The sequence below is a fragment of the Anguilla anguilla genome, chromosome 1, assembly GCF_013347855.1.
Source record: "Anguilla anguilla isolate fAngAng1 chromosome 1, fAngAng1.pri, whole genome shotgun sequence".
Classification (NCBI taxonomy): domain Eukaryota; kingdom Metazoa; phylum Chordata; class Actinopteri; order Anguilliformes; family Anguillidae; genus Anguilla; species Anguilla anguilla.
Genome location: NC_049201.1, coordinates 87,144,562 through 87,164,561, shown reverse-complemented (window position 1 = coordinate 87,164,561; position 20,000 = coordinate 87,144,562). Strand labels below are relative to the sequence as shown.

The window sequence follows — 20,000 nt, the reverse complement described above, 5'->3', positions numbered from 1 at the left end:
GTGTGTGTGAGTGTGAGTGCGTGTGAGTGTGTGTGTGTGGGACTGCGGTGACCTCTGACCCTGTGTGTGTCTGTGTGTCTGTGTCTGTGTGTGTGTGTGAGTGCGTGTGTGTGTGTGTGTGCGTGTGTGTGGGACTGCGGTGACCTCTGACCCTGTGTGTTCAGGCCTGGCCCCGGCCGCGTTCATGCCGAACCCTTACATCATCAGCACCGCCCCGCCCGGAACAGACCCCTACGCTGCTGGCCTGGCCGCCGCCGCCACTCTGGGTGAGTCACAACGTTTCCACAACCATTCAGCAACGTTTCCACAACCCTTCAGCAACGTTTCCACAACCTTTCAGCAACGTTTCCACAACCATTCAGCAACGTTTCTACAACGTTTCAGCAACGTTTCTACAACCATTCAGCAACATTTCTACAACGTTTCAGCAACGTTTCCACAACCATTCAGCAACGTTTCTACAACATTTCCACAACCCTTCAGCAACGTTTCCACAACCCTTCAGCAACGTTTCCACAACCATTCAGCAACGTTTCCACAACCCTTCAGCAACGTTTCCACAACCTTTCAGCAACGTTTCCACAACCATTCAGCAACGTTTCTACAACGTTTCAGCAATGTTTCTACAACCATTCAGCAACATTTCTACAACGTTTCAGCAACGTTTCCACAACCATTCAGCAACGTTTCTACAACGTTTCCACAACCCTTCAGCAACGTTTCCACAACCCTTCAGCAACGTTTCCACAACCATTCAGCAACGTTTCCACAACCCTTCAGCAACGTTTCCACAACCTTTCAGCAACGTTTCCACAACCATTCAGCAACGTTTCTACAACGTTTCAGCAATGTTTCTACAACCATTCAGCAACATTTCTACAACGTTTCAGCAACGTTTCCACAACCCTTCAGCAACGTTTCCACAACCCTTCAGCAACATTTACACAACCCTTCAGCAACGTTTCCACAACCTTTCAGCAACGTTTCCACAACCTTTCTGCAACGTTTCCACAAGCCTTCAGCAACGTTTCCACAACCCTTCAGCAACGTTTCCACAACCTTTCAGCAACTTTTCCACAACCCTTCAGCAACGTTTCCACAACCCTTCAGCAACGTTTACACAACCCTTCAGCAACGTTTCCACAAAATTTCAGCAACGATTCCACAACCTTTCAGAAAACTATGAATATTGGGGGCTATTAGTTGGCATTACAGAGACATGGATTGGGGAGGCCAATGGGGATTTAGCATAGCAGGGTAAAAACTCATTGGGAAGGATATATCCAGTAAGAGAGGTGGGGGTGTAGCTCGCTATGTAAAAGAATTTTAATGTGCTTCGGACAGTATGTGAATTCAGTGCTCTTTGGCAACGTAAAACAAGCTCGTCAGGAAGGTGAGACTATTATTATGGGTGACTTCAATTACCCAGCTGTCAATGTGTGGAATAGCCTGCCAGGTCACGTAGTAGAGGCAGAAACTGTTCTGGTCATTATGTTATGTTAACATTTCAGCAACATTTGTAAAACCTTTCAGCAGCGTTTCCAGTGCCCTTGGAGCCTTGCTGCAGTGTTTCTCGTGGCTGTTTCCTCCCTAGGCCCGGCTGTAGTGCCCCATCAGTACTACGGCGTGACTCCCTGGGGGGTGTACCCCGCAAACCTCTTCCAGCAGCAGGCCGCTGCTGCAGCCGCCGCCTCCAGCTCAGCCAATCAGCAGGCGGCAGGCCAGAACCAGCAGAGCCAGCAGCAGGTGATTGGCTGGGCCCATCTCCCCTCACTCATTGGCTGTGCCATTATATTTCCCCTCCAGTTTTGATCTTGACCTTTGACCCCCGCTCCCCTGTGCGGCTGCAGGTACTGCGTGCAGGAAGTAACCAGCGACCTTTGACCCCAAACCAGAGCCAGCAGGGCCAGCAGACGGAGCAGCTGGTTGCCGCGGCAGCTGTGAACTCTGCGCTGGCGTTTGGGCAGGGCCTGGCTGCTGGGGTCCCTGGTGAGTGACCTCTGACCCCTGCCTCGGTGACCTTGGCACAGGGCTCGCCGTCCTCACTGCTCTCTCTCCTGCAGGGTATCCGGTGCTGGCTCCCGCTGCCTACTACGACCAGACGGGGGCGCTAGTGGTGAACACAGGAGCACGCAGCGGACCTGTCAGGCTCATGGCCCCCGCTCCTGTCATCATCAGCCCCTCCGCCGCACAAGCAGGTGTGTGTGTGTGTGTGTGTGTGTGTGTGTGGGCATGTGTGAGTGTGAGTGTGTGTGTGTGTGTGTGTGTGTGTGTGTGATATGAAATTTTGTCTAAAGATCTGGAGCCATTCAGCATGACAGATATGCAGTAATAGAGGGCATTAGGAACGGGGCAAATACTTCTCTACAGTACATATAATATTTTTAATAACAGCACTGTATGATGACCGTGTGATGAGGAAACTTATGTATGACTATGTAATACCTCTCTCCTTCTCTCTCTCTCTCTCTCTCTCTCTCTCTCCTTCTCTCTCTCCCCCCCCCCCCCCCCCCCCGCAGCAGTAGCAGCAGCAGCTTCTGCGAATGGGCCGGGTGGGGGCATGGGGCCGGGTGGGGGTATGGGGGCGGGAGGGGGCATGGGTGCAGGGGGCAGTGGGCCATTTCGGGCTCTTGGGTCCCAGCAGCAGCAGCCGAGCAGTCTGGCCTCCAGCTCCTTCTACGGCTCGCAGGCCCCGCCCCCGGCCCAGGCCCCGCCCCCAGCCCCGCCCAGCTCCCAGAGCAGCTCTCTGTTCTCGCAGGGCTCGGCCCAGCACGGCGGGTCCTCTCTGGGCTTCGGCTCCTCCTCCTCCCTGGGGCCCGCGCTCGGGGCCGCGCTGGGGGGGTTCGGCACTGCGGGGGCCTTCCCCAGCCCCTCCCACCCCTCCGGCCAGCGCACAGGTACCACACCTGGGGGCGGGGCTTATCAGGGGACCTACACATGCCCACACATGATCACACACACATGGACACACACACACACGATCACACACGCACATGGACACACATGCGCACACACACACACACGCACATGGACACACATGCACACACACACGCACATGGACACACACACACACGATCACACACGCACATGGACACACATGCGCACACACGCACACACGATCACACACGCACATGGACACACATGCACACACACACACACACGCACATGGACACACATGCACACACACACACACGATCACACACGCACATGGACACACATGCACACACACGCACATGGACACACACATGCACACGCACATGGACACACATGCACACACGCACACACACACACATGCACACACGCACATGCACACACATGCACACACACACACACGATCACACACGCACATGCACACACAAACACACTCAGTTTGCTCTCTGTCTCCCCCCAGTGGCGAGCTCCAGTACAGGAGGAGGGTCTCGGCGGGACTCTCTGACGGGCGGGTCAGAGCTCTACAAACGCGCCCCCAGCAGCCTCACTCCCATTGGCCACGGCTTCTACAATGGGCTGGGCTTCTCCTCCCCCGGGCCAATCGGCATGCCCCTCCCCAACCAGCCCCCAAGCCACTCCCTAACCCCGCCCCCTTCCCTCTCCACCCACGGGTCCTCTTCCAGCATCAACCTGGGTCAGTCTGCCTGTCTGCCTGTCTGCCTGTCTGCCTGTCTGCCTGTCTGTCTGTCTGTCCGTCTATCTGTGCTGTGTCCACTGTGTGTGTTCTTGATTTTATTTTATTTTTTTCCAAATGTTTGTTGAAGTGTGTGTGTATACAGTACTGTGCAGAAGTCAGAGAGCACCATTTCTTTTAATGACTGAGAAACAGTGGTTAAGTGCTGATCGGGGGTCAGTGGAGATCCGAACCGGATCCATTTTGAGCTGAGAACTGATCTTGGATCAGCACTCTGAGGGGGCTGTGGGGCCTGACTGTGCTGTGATTGGTCTGCCTCAGGAGGCCTGACCAATGGGAGCGGGCGGTACGTCTCGGCGGCGCCAGGGGCGGAGGCGAAGTTCCGGAACGCGGGCGGCGGCTCCAGCCTGTTCAGCCCCAGCAGCCAGCTCTTCCCGTCGTCACGGCTACGCTACGGCATGTCGGACGTGATGCCGTCCGGTCGCAGCCGGCTGCTGGAGGACTTCCGCAACAACCGCTATCCCAACCTGCAACTGCGCGAGATCGCCGGCCACATCATGGAGTTCTCCCAGGACCAGCACGGGTCCAGGTACCCCCCCCCCCACTCTAAAACCAGCCCCGCCCCCTACTCTAAGACCAGCATCCCCACCCCCCCCCCACTCTAAAACCAGTACCACCCCCCCCCCCACCACTCTAAGACCAGCACCACCACCCCCCCCCACTCTAAAACCAGTACCACCCCCCCCCCCACCACTCTAAAACCAGTACCACCCCCCCCCCCACCACTCTAAGACCAGCACCACCACCCCCCCCACTCTAAAACCACCCCCCCACTCTAAAACCAGCACCACCACCCCCCCACTCTAAAACCAGTACCACCCCCCCCCACTCTAAAACCAGCACCACCACCCCCCCCCACTCTAAAACCAGCACCACCACCCCCCCACTCTAAAACCAGTACCACCCCCCCCCACTCTAAAACCAGCACCACCACCCCCCCCACTCTAAAACCAGCACCACCACCCCCCCACTCTAAAACCAGCCCCGCCCCCCCTGCTCTAAAACCCCCCCCACTCTAAGACCAGCATCCCCCCCCACTCTAAAACCAGTACCACCCCCCCCACTCTACACCAGCCCCCCAACCCCCCCCACCTGACTCTACACCAGCCCCCCAACCCCCCTCGCCCCACTCTACACCAGCCCCCCAACCCCCCCCGCCCCACTCTACACCAGCCCCCCAACCCCCCCCCAGCAGACTCTACACCAGCCCTCCAACCCCCCCCCGCCCGACTCTACACCAGCCCCCCACCCCCCCCCCCCAGCCGACTATACACCAGCCCCCCAACCCCCCCCCCCAGCCGACTATACACCAGCCCCCCAACCCCCCCCCACCCGACTCTACACCAGCGCCCCAACCCCCCCACCCAACTCTACACCAGCCCTCCAACCCCCCCCCCACCCGACTCTACACCAGCGCCCCAACCCCCCCCGCCCGCCCCACTCAACACCAGCGCCCCAACCCCCCACCTCGCCCCACTCTACACCAGCCCCCCAACCCCCCACCCCGCCCCACTCTACACCAGCCCCCAACCCCCCCCCACCCGACTTTACACCAGCCCCCCAACCCCCCCCCAGCCGACTCTACACCAGCCCTCCAACCCACCCCCCACCACCCGACTCTACACCAGCCCCCAAACCCCCCCCACCACCCGACTCTACACCAGCCCCCAAACCCCCCCCCACCACCCGACTCTACACCAGCCCCCCAACCCCCCCCCCACCCGACCCTACACCAGCGCCCCAACCCCCCCCCCCCACCCGACTCTACACCAGCCCCCCAACCCCCCCCCCCCCCACTCTAAGACCAGCACCACCACCCCCCCCCCACCCCCCGGCCCACTCTACACCAGCCCCCCAAACCAGACTGAATCTCTCTTTCTCCTCCCCCCCCTCTCTCCCCCCCTCCCCCTCTCAGGTTTATCCAGCTGAAGCTGGAGCGGGCCAGTCCTGCAGAGAGACAGTTGGTGTTCAGTGAGATCCTGCAGGCAGCATACCTGCTCATGGTCGACGTCTTTGGGAACTACGTCATCCAGAAGTTCTTTGAGGTGCAGAAAAGTACTAAAATCTGTGTGTGCGTGTGTGCGTGTGTGCGTGTGTGCGTGTGTGCGTGTGCGTGTGCGTGTGCGTGTGCGTGTGCGTGTGCGTGTGTGTATTGTAGTAATGTCTCACCCTCTCTCTGTTAATGTCTCTCTCTCTCTGCACAGTGTAAATGTCTCTTGCCCTCTCTCTCTATGCACAGTGTTAATGTCTCTCGCCCTCTCTTTCTGTGCGCAGTGATAATGCCTCTCTTTCTCTTTCTCTGTGCTGTGTTAATGTCTCTCTCTCTCGCCCTCTCTCTGTGCGCAGTGTTAATGTCTCTCGCCCTCTCTCTCTCTGTCTGTGCAGTTTGGCAGTTTGGATCAGAAGCTGGCTTTGGCAGAGCGTATCAGGGGCCATGTTCTGTCTCTGGCTCTGCAGATGTACGGCTGCAGGGTCATACAGAAAGCCCTGGAGTTCATCCCCTCTGAGCAGCAGGTCATCGTGAGTATCCCCCCACCCCTGTGTGTGAGTGTGTGTGTGTGTGTGTGTGTGTGTGTGTGTGTGTGTGTAACTCTAGAGTGAGACAGTGTGTGTGTGTGTAACTCTAGAGTGAGACAGTGTGTGTGTGTGTGTGTAACTAGACTGAGACAGTGTGTGTGTGTGTAACTCTGGAGTGAGACAGTGTGTGTGTGTGTAACTCTGGAGTGAGACTGTGTGTGTGTGTGTGTGTAACTCTAGAGTGAGACTGTGTGTGTGTGTGTGTAACTCTAGAGTGAGACAGTGTGTGTGTGTGTGTGTAACTCTGGAGTGAGACAGTGTGTGTGTGTGTGTGTAACTCTAGAGTGAGACAGTGTGTGTGTGTGTGTGTGTGTAACTAGAGTGAGACTGTGTGTGTGTGTGTAACTCTAGAGTGAGACAGTGTGTGTGTGTGTGTGTGTAACTCTAGAGTGAGACTGTGTGTGTGTGTAACTCTAGAGTGAGACAGTGTGTGTGTGTGTGTGTGTGTGTAACTCTAGAGTGAGACAGTGTGTGTGTGTGTGTAACTCTAGAGTGAGACTGTGTGTGTGTGTAACTCTAGAGTGAGACAGTGTGTGTGTGTGTGTGTGTGTGTGTGTAACTCTAGAGTGAGACAGTGTGTGTGTGTGTGTAACTCTAGAGTGAGACAGTGTGTGTGTGTGTGTGTAACTCTAGAGTGAGACAGTGTGTGTGTGTGTGTGTAACTCTAGAGTGAGACAGTGTGTGTGTGTGTGTAACTCTAGAGTGAGACAGTGTGTGTGTGTGTGTGTGTGTGTGTAACTCTAGAGTGAGACAGTGTGTGTGTGTGTGTGTAACTCTAGAGTGAGACAGTGTGTGTGTGTGTGTAACTCTAGAGTGAGACAGTGTGTGTGTGTGTGTAACTCTAGAGTGAGACAGTGTGTGTGTGTGTGTGTGTGTGTAACTCTAGAGTGAGACAGTGTGTGTGTGTGTGTGTAACTCTAGAGTGAGACAGTGTGTGTGTGTGTGTAACTCTAGAGTGAGACAGTGTGTGTGTGTGTGTGTGTGTAACTCTAGAGTGAGACAGTGTGTGTGTGTGTGTAACTCTAGAGTGAGACAGTGTGTGTGTGTGTGTGTGTGTAACTCTAGAGTGAGACAATGTGTGTGTGTGTGTGTAACTCTAGAGTGAGACAGTGTGTGTGTGTGTGTAACTCTAGAGTGAGACAGTGTGTGTGTGTGTGTGTGTGTAACTCTAGAGTGAGACAGTGTGTGTGTGTGTGTGTAACTCTAGAGTGAGACAGTGTGTGTGTGTGTGTAACTCTAGAGTGAGACAGTGTGTGTGTGTGTGTGTGTAACTCTAGAGTGAGACAGTGTGTGTGTGTAACTCTAGAGTGAGACTGTGTGTGTGTGTGTGTGTGTGTGTAACTCTAGAGTGAGACAGTGTGTGTGTGTGTGTAACTCTAGAGTGAGACTGTGTGTGTGTGTAACTCTAGAGTGAGACTGTGTGTGTGTGTAACTCTAGAGTGAGACAGTATGTGTGTGTGTGTGTAACTCTAGAGTGAGACAGTGTGTGTGTGTGTGTGTGTAACTCTAGAGTGAGACAGTGTGTGTGTGTGTGTGTAACTCTAGAGTGAGACAGTGTGTGTGTGTGTGTGTAACTCTAGAGTGAGACAGTGTGTGTGTGTGTGTGTAACTCTAGAGTGAGACAGTGTGTGTGTGTGTGTGTGTAACTCTAGAGTGAGACAGTGTGTGTGTGTGTGTGTGTGTGTAACTCTAGAGTGAGACAGTGTGTGTGTGTGTAACTCTAGAGTGAGACAGTGTGTGTGTGTGTGTGTGTGTGTAACTCTAGAGTGAGACAATGTGTGTGTGTGTGTGTAACTCTAGAGTGAGACAGTGTGTGTGTGTGTGTGTAACTCTAGAGTGAGACAGTGTGTGTGTGTGTGTAACTCTAGAGTGAGACAGTGTGTGTGTGTGTAACTCTAGAGTGAGACAGTGTGTGTGTGTGTGTAACTCTAGAGTGAGACAGTGTGTGTGTGTGTGTGTAACTCTAGAGTGAGACAGTATGTGTGTGTGTGTGTAACTCTAGAGTGAGACAGTGTGTTGTGGTGTGTGTGTAACTCTAGAGTGAGACAGTGTGTGTGTGTGTGTGTAACTCTAGAGTGAGACAGTGTGTGTGTGTGTGTGTAACTCTAGAGTGAGACAGTGTGTGTGTGTGTGTAACTCTAGAGTGAGACAGTGTGTGTGTGTGTGTGTGTAACTCTAGAGTGAGACAGTGTGTGTGTGTAACTCTAGAGTGAGACTGTGTGTGTGTGTGTGTGTGTGTGTAACTCTAGAGTGAGACAGTGTGTGTGTGTGTGTAACTCTAGAGTGAGACTGTGTGTGTGTGTAACTCTAGAGTGAGACAGTGTGTGTGTGTGTGTGTGTAACTCTAGAGTGAGACAGTGTGTGTGTGTGTGTGTAACTCTAGAGTGAGACAGTGTGTGTGTGTGTGTGTGTAACTCTAGAGTGAGACAGTGTGTGTGTGTGTGTGTAACTCTAGAGTGAGACAGTGTGTGTGTGTGTGTGTAACTCTAGAGTGAGACAGTGTGTGTGTGTGTGTGTAACTCTAGAGTGAGACAGTGTGTGTGTGTGTGTGTGTAACTCTAGAGTGAGACAGTGTGTGTGTGTAACTCTAGAGTGAGACTGTGTGTGTGTGTGTGTGTGTGTGTAACTCTAGAGTGAGACAGTGTGTGTGTGTGTGTAACTCTAGAGTGAGACTGTGTGTGTGTGTAACTCTAGAGTGAGACAGTGTGTGTGTGTGTGTGTGTAACTCTAGAGTGAGACAGTGTGTGTGTGTGTAACTCTAGAGTGAGACAGTGTGTGTGTGTGTGTGTGTAACTCTAGAGTGAGACAGTGTGTGTGTGTGTGTAACTCTAGAGTGAGACAGTGTGTGTGTGTGTGTGTGTAACTCTAGAGTGAGACAGTGTGTGTGTGTAACTCTAGAGTGAGACTGTGTGTGTGTGTGTGTGTGTGTGTAACTCTAGAGTGAGACAGTGTGTGTGTGTGTGTAACTCTAGAGTGAGACTGTGTGTGTGTGTAACTCTAGAGTGAGACAGTGTGTGTGTGTGTGTGTGTAACTCTAGAGTGAGACAGTATGTGTGTGTGTGTGTAACTCTAGAGTGAGACAGTGTGTGTGTGTGTGTGTGTAACTCTAGAGTGAGACAGTGTGTGTGTGTGTGTGTAACTCTAGAGTGAGACAGTGTGTGTGTGTGTGTGTAACTCTAGAGTGAGACAGTGTGTGTGTGTGTGTGTGACTCTAGAGTGAGACAGTGTGTGTGTGTGTGTGTGTAACTCTAGAGTGAGACAGTGTGTGTGTGTAACTCTAGAGTGAGACTGTGTGTGTGTGTAACTCTAGAGTGAGACAGTGTGTGTGTGTGTAACTCTAGAGTGAGACAGTGTGTGTGTGTGTGTGTGTAACTCTAGAGTGAGACAATGTGTGTGTGTGTGTGTAACTCTAGAGTGAGACAGTGTGTGTGTGTGTGTGTAACTCTAGAGTGAGACAGTGTGTGTGTGTGTGTAACTCTAGAGTGAGACAGTGTGTGTGTGTGTAACTCTAGAGTGAGACAGTGTGTGTGTGTGTGTAACTCTAGAGTGAGACAGTGTGTGTGTGTGTGTGTGTAACTCTAGAGTGAGACAGTATGTGTGTGTGTGTGTAACTCTAGAGTGAGACAGTGTGTGTGTGTGTGTGTGTAACTCTAGAGTGAGACAGTGTGTGTGTGTGTGTGTAACTCTAGAGTGAGACAGTGTGTGTGTGTGTGTGTAACTCTAGAGTGAGACAGTGTGTGTGTGTGTGTGTGTAACTCTAGAGTGAGACAGTGTGTGTGTGTAACTCTAGAGTGAGACTGTGTGTGTGTGTGTGTGTGTGTGTAACTCTAGAGTGAGACAGTGTGTGTGTGTGTAACTCTAGAGTGAGACTGTGTGTGTGTGTAACTCTAGAGTGAGACAGTATGTGTGTGTGTGTGTAACTCTAGAGTGAGACAGTGTGTGTGTGTGTGTGTAACTCTAGAGTGAGACAGTGTGTGTGTGTGTGTGTAACTCTAGAGTGAGACAGTGTGTGTGTGTGTGTGTAACTCTAGAGTGAGACAGTGTGTGTGTGTGTGTGTAACTCTAGAGTGAGACAGTGTGTGTGTGTGTGTGTGTAACTCTAGAGTGAGACAGTGTGTGTGTGTAACTCTAGAGTGAGACTGTGTGTGTGTGTGTGTGTGTGTGTATCTATAGAGTGAGAGAGTGTGTGTGTGTGTGTAACTCTAGAGTGAGACTGTGTGTGTGTGTAACTCTAGAGTGAGACAGTGTGTGTGTGTGTGTGTGTAACTCTAGAGTGAGACAGTGTGTGTGTGTGTAACTCTAGAGTGAGACAGTGTGTGTGTGTGTGTGTGTAACTCTAGAGTGAGACAGTGTGTGTGTGTGTAACTCTAGAGTGAGACAGTGTGTGTGTGTGTGTGTAACTCTAGAGTGAGACGGTGTGTGTGTGTGTGTGTGTGTGTAACTCTAGAGTGAGACAGTGTGTGTGTGTGTAACTCTAGAGTGAGACGGTGTGTGTGTGTGTGTGTGTGTGTAACTCTAGAGTGAGACAGTGTGTGTGTGTGTAACTCTAGAGTGAGACAGTGTGTGTGTGTGTGTGTGTGTAACTCTAGAGTGAGATGGTGCGGGAGCTGGACAGCCATGTTCTGAAGTGTGTGAAGGACCAGAACGGGAACCACGTGGTGCAGAAGTGCATCGAGTGCGTCCAGCCGCACGCCCTGCAGTTCATCATCGATGCCTTCAAAGGCCAGGTACGCCCCTCACACACCCCGCACACCTGAGCCAGGTACGCCCCTCACACACCCCGCACACCTGAGCCAGGTACGCCCCTCACACACCCCGCACACCTGAGCCAGGTACGCCCCTCACACACCCCTCACACCTGAGCCAGGTACGCCCCTCACACACCCCTCACACCTGAGCCAGGTACACCCCGCACACACCCCGCACACCTGAGCCAGGTACGCCCCGCACACCTGAGCCAGGTACGCCCCTCACACACCCCTCACACCTGAGCCAGGTATGCCCCTCACACACCCCTCACACCTGAGCCAGGTATGCCCCTCACACACCCCGCACACCTGAGCCAGGTACGCCCCGCACACACCCCTCACACCTGAGCCAGGTACGCCCCTCACACTCCCCGCACACCTGAGCCAGGTACGCCCCGCACACACCCCTCACACCTGAGCCAGGTACGCCCCTCACACACCCCTCACCCCTGAGTCAGGTACGCTCCTCACACACCACGCGCAGAGTTTGATTGACAGGTGTGTCCGCAGGTGTTTGCTCTGTCCACACACCCGTATGGCTGCCGGGTGATCCAGCGAATCCTGGAGCACTGCCTCCCTGAACAGACGCTGCCTATCCTGGAGGAGCTGCACCAACACACTGAGCAGCTAGTGCAGGTACGCACACACTCTCACACACACACACACACACACACACACACACACACACGCGCGCTCACACTCACACTCACACGTGCACACACACTCATCACGCGTGCACACGCACTCACACACACACACTCACACACACTCACACGTGCACACACACACACACACTCACACACACTCACACGTGCACACACACACTCACACTCACACACACACACCTGCACACGCGCACAAACACACTCATCACACGCTCACGCACACACACTCGCACTCACGCACACACACAAACACACACATGCACAGATGCACAGGTGAACACGCACTCTCACACACACACACTCACATGCTCACGCACGCACACACACACACACACACACACACTCATCACACGCTCACGCACACACACTTGCACTCACATGCACACACACATGCACAGATGCACAGGTGAACACACACTCGCACACACACAAACACACACACATGCACAGGTGCACAGGTGAACACACTCACACACTCACATACACTCACACACAGATGCACAGGTGCACAGGTGAACACACTCACACACTCACATACACTCACACACAGATGCACAGGTGCACAGGTGAACACACTCACACACACACACAGGTGCACAGGTGCACAGGTGAACACACTCCTGTGTGTTTTAGGATCAGTATGGGAACTACGTTATCCAGCACGTTCTGGAACACGGCCGCACGGAGGACAAGAGCAAGATCGTGGCCGAGATCCGAGGGAACGTGCTGGGCCTCAGCCAGCACAAATTCGCCAGGTAACCTCACCTGTACACACCTGAACTCTGCCTCACCTGTACACACCTGAACACTGCTTTACACCTGAACACGGTCTCAACTGTGCACACCTGAACTCTGCCTTACCTGTACACACCTGAACTCTGCCTTACCTGTACACACCTGAACTCTGCCTCACCTGTACACACCTGAACACTGCTTTACACCTGAACACTGTCTCAACTGTGCACACCTGAACACTGCCTCACCTGTACACACCTGAACACTGCTTTACACCTGAACACTGTCTCAACTGTACACACCTGAGCACCTATAAAACACCTCAGGGTCTCAGGATGAACACACACACATTTGGATTAAAGCAGGTGAGAGTGTGCAGGTGTGTAGTGGTGACAGCGTTCCGCGCCCTTTCAGTAATGTGGTGGAGAAGTGCGTGACGCACTCGTCCCGCGCGGAGCGCGCCCTGCTGATCGACGAGGTGTGCAGTCCGAACGACGGGCCCCACAGCGCCCTCTACACCATGATGAAGGACCAGTACGCCAACTACGTGGTGCAGAAGATGATCGACATCGCTGAGCCCACACAGCGCAAGATCGTCATGCACAAGGTGTGTGTGTGTGTGTGTGTGTGTGTGTGAGAGAGAGAGAGAGAGACAGGGTGCCTGCGTGCGTGTGTGTGAGGGAGAGAGAGACAGGGTGCCTGCGTGCGTGCGTGTGTGTGTATGAGAGAGAGAGTGTGCATGCGTGCGTGCGTGTGCTCACATATGTGTTTATGGCTCTCTGGTTTTGCCTGCATTTGCTGCTTCCTGTCATGTGATATGTCATGTGACCCCAGATCCGGCCCCACATCGCCACTCTGCGGAAGTACACGTACGGCAAGCACATCCTGGCCAAGCTGGAGAAGTACTACATGAAGAATGGGGTGGACCTGGGGCCCCTCTGTGGGGCCCCCAATGGCATTCTGTAACCCCTCACCCCCGTCGCGCTAAACCCCACCCCCATCACCTGCCAGTCACCTTACACCCCACCCCCATCACCTGCCAATCACCTTAAACCCCACCCCCATCACCTGCCAGTCACCTTACACCCCACCCCCATCACCTGCCAGTCACCTTACACCCCACCCCCATCACCTGCCAGTCACCTTACACCCCACCCCCATCACCTGCCAGTCACCTTACACCCCACCCCCATTACCTGCCAGTCACCTTACACCCCACCCCCATCACCTGCCAGTCACCTTAAACCCCACCCCTATCACCTGCCAATCACCTTAAACCCCACCCCCATCACCTGCCAATCACCTTAAACCCCACCCCCATCACCTGCCAGTCACCTTAAACCCCACCCCCATCACCTGCCAGTCACCTTAAACCCCACCCCCATCACCTGCCAGTCACCTTACACCCCACCCCCATCACCTGCCAGTCACCTTAAACCCCACCCCTATCACCTGCCAATCACCTTAAACCCCACCCCCATCACCTGCCAATCACCTTAAACCCCACCCCCATCACCTGCCAGTCACCTTAAACCCCACCCCCATCACCTGCCAGTCACCTTAAACCCCACCCCCATCACCTGCCAGTCACCTTACACCCCACCCCCATCACCTGCCAGTCACCTTAAACCCCACCCCTATCACCTGCCAATCACCTTAAACCCCACCCCCATCACCTGCCAGTCACCTTAAACCCCACCCCCATCACCTGGCAATCACCAGAAATACCACCCAATCACCTGGCAATCACCAGAAATCCCACCCCATCACCTGCCAGTCACCTTAAACCCCACCCCCATCACCTGCCAGTCACCTTAAACCCCACCCCCATCACCTGCCAACCACCAGAAATCCCACCCCATCACCTGCCAATCACCCAAAACCCCACCCCATCACCTGCCAGTCACCAGAAATCCCACCCTATCACCTGCCAATTACCCGAAATCCCACCCCATCACCTGCCAGTCACCATAAATCCCACCCCATCACCTGCCATTCATCTTAAACCCCACCCCATCACCTGCCAATCACCATAAATCCCACCCCATCACCTGCCAATCACCAGAAATCCCACCCCATCACCTGCCATTCATCTTAAACCCCACCCCTATCACCTGCCAGTCACCTTAAACCCCACCCCATCACCTGCCAATCACCTTAAACCCCACCCCCATCACCTGCCAGTCACCTTAAACCACACCCCTATCACCTGCCACTTACCCCTAAACTGCACCCCAATCACCCCAAACCCCTCCCCCATCACCCTAAACCCCACCCAATTACCTGCCAATTACCCCAAACCCTACTCCAATCACCTGCCTTAAATCCCAGACTCCACCCCAATCACTCCAAACCCCACCCCAATCAGCTGCCAATCACCCCACCTCAGTCACCTCCCAATTACCCCAAACCCCAACCCCATCACCTGCCTTAAACCCCAACCCCACCCCAGTCACCTCCCAATTACCCCAAACCCCACCTCAGTCACCTGCTGTCAGCACCCAGATGCCAGGCTCTGGTTGTGTTGTTCCACAGGCTCCGCCCCTTTGCCTTTCCTCCAATGACGTGGCCTCGAGGGCGTGGCAGTAAAGCAGCCTTGTGCTCCTACACTATCTGCTGCTGGACTCCTGCCCCTTTAAACCGCAGCCGTTTCCACGGACACAGGAGTCAGGCAACCTTCTCCACGGGTACGGGAGTCAAGCAGCAGTTTCCATGGATACTGGTGTCGGGGAAACTGTGAGATTTGGGGGTGGAGCCTCCTGCCAAAACCGTGTGCATCTGTGCAGCACATGACCACCACACCCAAACGCAGTGTCCACCGGTCCCACAGGCACCGGTCCCACAGGCCAGGGCCACGGAGTCAGGCTTTTTCTACTCTACAAAGAACACACTGCATAACGGATGAAGGCCTGTTCAGTTAGTTTTTGTTCTAAATAAATTTCCATTTGGAATTATTTTGCTTCAGACCACTGCACCAGAGGCTGAAGCTCATCTGGCCTGAAGCTTGGTACCGTCATTTAGCATGGGATAGACGCTTCGTTTTTTTGCTTCGATAAATATATTGTGTATACTTGGTGTAGACTTTTGCATATATCATAATATATATTATATATACATATATGTATAAAACCTTTGTAGTTTTTCTGGGTTTTGATGTTGAATCTGTATCTATAATGTATCCCAGTAGTGATCTCATACTGATTGTATAATTGTACATTTGTAAACCTCCTGTAATGTAAATGTGGAAAACTTGGAATTGCTTCTAAAAGCTTTTTGTTATAAAGGAAAATCTAAAAAGGAAAAAAAAGTTAGAAACCTGTGCATTTCAGTGTATATTCAGACTTCTGGTGGTGGCTTATATTTGTTGTATATTGTAAATTGTAATATGAAATTTTGTTTTGAGAAGCCCTTTCTTATACAGTGTAGTACTTGTACAAACAAATGCTTCATGGTTTTAATGTCTCTACTTTACACTTAAAAAAGGAAGGAAAAATTAGCCGATTTACTGTTTAAACAACCCCCTATTTGAGAAGTGACTTTTTTTAGATCTTTTAAATGTGATGTTTTTTTCCACTGCCTGGGGGGGTTAACGGTGCGTTTCCTGAAGTGAGACCCCCCCGGACCCCCCGCTCTTCCGTAAAAGGGGGTCTCGTTTTGTACAGAGTGAGCGCGTCTGCGCTGCTGCGAGGTCCGGTCCGGTCCGGTCCGGTCCGGTCCGGTCCGTCGGCCTTCGCCTGCATGCAGCGTTGGACCCGTGACTCCAGGCCTTGTGAATACAGGCCCTGTGACTCCAGGCCTTGTGAATACAGGCCCTGTGACTCCAGGCCTTGTGAATACAGGCCCTGTGACTCCAGGCCTTGTGAATACAGGCCCTGTGACTCCAGGCCTTGTGAATACAGGCCCTGTGACTCCAGGCCTTGTGAATACAGGCCCTGTGACTCCAGGCCTTGTGAATACAGGCCCTGTGACTCCAGGCCTTGTGAATACAGGCCCTGTGACTCCAGGCCTTGTGAATACAGGCCCTGTGACTCCAGGCCTTGTCAAACAGGCCCTGTGACCCCAGGCCTTGTGAATACAGGCCCTGTGACTCCAGGCCTTGTGAATACAGGCACACCTGTAACCATCTGTAAAGTCTGAACTGGATCCTGTGTACGCTTATCGCCTGGGCAACCATATTTTGTAACTTGTTGTAGATTGTCAAAAAAAAATGTGATCTTTATTTTGAAACAAAAACCCTAAAATCTCCTGGGTGTGTGTTTCCAGTCACTTTTTTTTTTTTTTTTCACACCTCATACATGACTGAATGATATGGGCTGTTGGCAGTACTTTCTTGTATCACACTGAGATGTCCCTGAACTATTCACAAACACCAGAACACATTTATTTTGCTTTTATCAAAATCCTTTTAATGGTTTTACTCAACTCCATAACCCTGCTGCGTGATCCGGGCCGCTGGTCATCTTGCCGTGTAAGCGTATAATTACCAGTGTTAAAAAAAGCACCAAAACGTATAATGGGCACAAAATACTGTTTTATTATGTCGCACATGAACACAAGTATTCCCTGCAGGCTAAAAAACAAACATTTTTTTAAGAAGTCACATATTACACAATGCAGCACAGTTTAGGTACCCACATCCCACCCACCCCAAATACACACAGGAAGAGACCCCAGAATGTCCCCTGGACAGTAACAAAGCTGAAGACATCACTAAATGCTACAGGCCATTATATAGCAACAGACATAATGAACATTAAAATGTACTGCAAAGAACTGCTCGTGGATCCTTTTTATAAAAACAGATCTGCCAACGGTCGAGCAGACTGATGTCCCAGCGCCAAAACCCCGACCCCACCAGGAGAGGGCGCCACAGTGCAGGAATGCTAGAGGGCCAGGGGGAACCTCACCGCCCCCTGGAGGCAATGCACTGTCATCGCCTGTCCCCATGCTTTCAAAAAAAAAAGTACCTCGTTTTTTTTTGTTTGACGTGGGATTTTAAAAATACATCATCATTAAAAGACACCAATATTGCTATCCTAAACAGGCTTCAAACACATTTACATTTTTTTTTTTTACCCTTTCAGTTTCTTTTTCTTTGTATCGACCGCTGTACGAAAAGATGAGACATGCATGCGAGCGAAGTGGCCGTAAGCTGCAGATTTCAGCGATACGAATGCAAGCGCTAAACCGACCAACCGAATCAGCGCGCCGGAACCCAAATGGGCTACAGCAGCAATCACAGTCACACTCCTCTGCACCCACCCAATCGGTCTCAATCTGACCTACCTCTATGACATCACAAAGCCCCCCCCTACCTCAGCTTTTATGATAATACGTCCTACCTTTGTGACATCACACATACCCTAGTTTATCTCATCACTGATCGGACCTTGGCTGCTGCTGTCAGTTGGATGAAATAATTGAACAATGACAACAAGCTACTCTAAATACTAAATATTTTTGTTGTTTATATTAAACTCTTAATTTACATGTTTAGGATGAAATGCACACGCCCTAAACCACACCCTGCACACCCCACCAATGCCCCGCCTGAAAGGATCAAGCAGATTCCCAACGGTTGATGCTTCATAAACCACAGAAGGGGCAGAACCACAGGACTCACTGATGTGAACTAATCCCTGTTTTGCTGTATTTTTTTTTCTCTCTTCTGGAAGTAAACTGTTGTATTTTTGGGTGGAGGGGCATAATTAGCCAGGTTAGCGGTAGCACAGTTAGCCAGTGTGCTATAAGCTTTAGCTCTGTGGATCCAGGTTAGCGGTAGGACAGTTAGCCAGTGTGCTATAAGCTTTAGCGCTGTGGATCCAGGTTAGCAGTAGCACAGTTAGCCAGTGTGCTATAAGCTTTAGCACTGTTGCTCCAGGTTAGCAGTAGCACAGTTAGCCAGTGTGCTATACGCTTTAGCGCTGTGGGTCCAGGTTAGCGGTAGGACAGTTAGCCAGTGTGCTATACGCTTTAGCGCTGTGGCTCCAGGTTAGCGGTAGGACAGTTAGCCAGTGTGCTATAAGCTTTAGCTCTGTGGATCCAGGTTAGCGGTAGCACAGTTAGCCAGTGTGCTATAAGCTTTAGCGCTGTGGCTCCAGGTTAGCAGTAGCACAGTTAGCCAGTGTGCTATACGCTTTAGCGCTGTGGCTCCAGGTTAGCAGTAGCACAGTTAGCCAGTGTGCTGTGTCAGCTAGTCAGCTACTCAGGAGCTGCAACAGGAAACTCCTGATTGGTTAATTTCTCTGGTGTTTATTTTACAGCATATGCTGGGTAGCTCCACCCATTATGAGGTTCATGAAGCAGCAATCTCCCATCACAACCATGCGGTCTCTCCAAAAACATGACCACAGCTCGTCACCACTCTACGGTCTCTCTAAAAACACAACCCTACGGTCTCTCTAAACACACAACCCTTCAGTCTCTCCAAACTCAGAACCACAGTGCTGTGCAACTCCGCGGTCTCTCTAAACATGCAACCGTGCGGTTTCTCTCCAATCGACTGACCCAAGTGCTCTTTCTCTAAGACCACAACTCCACACCCTTGTTGTCTTTCACCAAACACTTTCATATAAATTTAAATGTTTAAAATGTTTATGTGTATAAAACACTTTCATAGACATATATACCTATAGAAGTATGTGAAACAAATCTTTACATGGATGTATATCTATGTGAATACAGCCAAACCTGAAACACATTATGGTGAACACTTAATATATACACCCATACAGACATACACACACACACATACGCACATGCACACACGCACACATACACTCACATACGCACACACACACACACACACATACGCACACGCACACACGTTCAGAATTGGCAGGATTAAAATCGGCACTGATCCAAGCCGCCATGAAAACAGGATGGAAGTTAAAATATTAAGTAACATCCAAATTGATCCAAATTTTCAAAAATGTAATTCTAGTGTACCCCAAGGGGGTTGAGGTAAGAACAGACCTGGTCAACTGCAAGACCGGCAGTGGTCTTCTCGCACACGACCGCTTTGATCACAATCAGTACAAAAAAAAACATTCAACAATTAAAACCTCAAAAAAAACATTCAACAATAAAAACCTCGACTGAACGGTGTTCTCTGTGCTTCAGAAGGACAGTCGCTCTGCAGTCTCTCTGCAGTCTCTCTCCCTGTGCTGGACACCAGCGGTCCGGACCAGGTCAGAACCTCACTCAGCACTGAGGACCAACCTGCTGGCTATAGGACCACAAGCAGAGAGAGCGACAGAGAGAGAGAGGGAAAGAGAGCGACAGAGAGGGAGAGAGACAGAGAGAAAGGAGGGGGAGAGAGGGAGCGAGGGAGAAGAAAGAGGGAGGGGGGAGAGGGGGGGGGGGGGGGGGAGAGGGAGCAAGGGAGAAGAAAGAGGGAGAGAGGGGGGGGCAGGCCGCCCCCTAGCTGCAGCTGTCAGGCGAAGTACATGGTGTGCTGGGTGTCATAGTGAATCTGCACTGCTTTGGCCAGAGCCTGCTGGTCCCGACCATTACTCTGCCCAGAGACGTGACTACCCTCCGCACTGAGAGAGGGGGGGGGGGGACAGAGAGGGCAGGGAGAGAGAAAGA

At 52.1% G+C, this 20,000-nt stretch overlaps 2 protein-coding genes across 3 annotated transcripts in view; one reads left to right on the top strand and one right to left on the bottom strand.

The window, feature by feature from the left end:
- Positions 1 to 13,479, top strand: part of LOC118212978 (pumilio homolog 1-like) — a 22,859-nt gene extending 9,380 nt beyond the window's left edge. Inside the window, exons 9-22 of one of the 2 annotated variants that reach the window (XM_035391571.1) lie at positions 165 to 266; positions 1,595 to 1,746; positions 1,851 to 1,989; positions 2,064 to 2,198; positions 2,523 to 2,897; positions 3,392 to 3,625; positions 3,947 to 4,214; positions 5,601 to 5,730; positions 6,071 to 6,205; positions 10,852 to 10,989; positions 11,521 to 11,646; positions 12,309 to 12,430; positions 12,825 to 13,017; positions 13,245 to 13,479. In XM_035391571.1, the coding sequence (XP_035247462.1) occupies positions 165 to 266; positions 1,595 to 1,746; positions 1,851 to 1,989; positions 2,064 to 2,198; positions 2,523 to 2,897; positions 3,392 to 3,625; positions 3,947 to 4,214; positions 5,601 to 5,730; positions 6,071 to 6,205; positions 10,852 to 10,989; positions 11,521 to 11,646; positions 12,309 to 12,430; positions 12,825 to 13,017; positions 13,245 to 13,376 (2,381 nt within the window). In that variant the 3' untranslated portion in view covers positions 13,377 to 13,479. The remainder of the gene's footprint in view (positions 1 to 164; positions 267 to 1,594; positions 1,747 to 1,850; positions 1,990 to 2,063; positions 2,199 to 2,522; positions 2,898 to 3,391; positions 3,626 to 3,946; positions 4,215 to 5,600; positions 5,731 to 6,070; positions 6,206 to 10,851; positions 10,990 to 11,520; positions 11,647 to 12,308; positions 12,431 to 12,824; positions 13,018 to 13,244) is intronic. The other variant, XM_035391562.1, reaches the window with a different exon arrangement.
- Positions 13,480 to 16,921: 3,442 nt separating this feature from the next.
- The window catches only part of LOC118223661 (protein argonaute-4-like), a 17,965-nt gene continuing 14,886 nt past the window's right edge, over positions 16,922 to 20,000 (bottom strand). Inside the window, exons 19-20 of the mRNA XM_035410501.1 lie at positions 19,780 to 19,954; positions 16,922 to 19,725 (exon numbers count right to left, since the gene is read on the bottom strand). Of these exons, the coding sequence (XP_035266392.1) occupies positions 19,846 to 19,954 (109 nt within the window). The 3' untranslated portion in view covers positions 16,922 to 19,725; positions 19,780 to 19,845. The remainder of the gene's footprint in view (positions 19,726 to 19,779; positions 19,955 to 20,000) is intronic.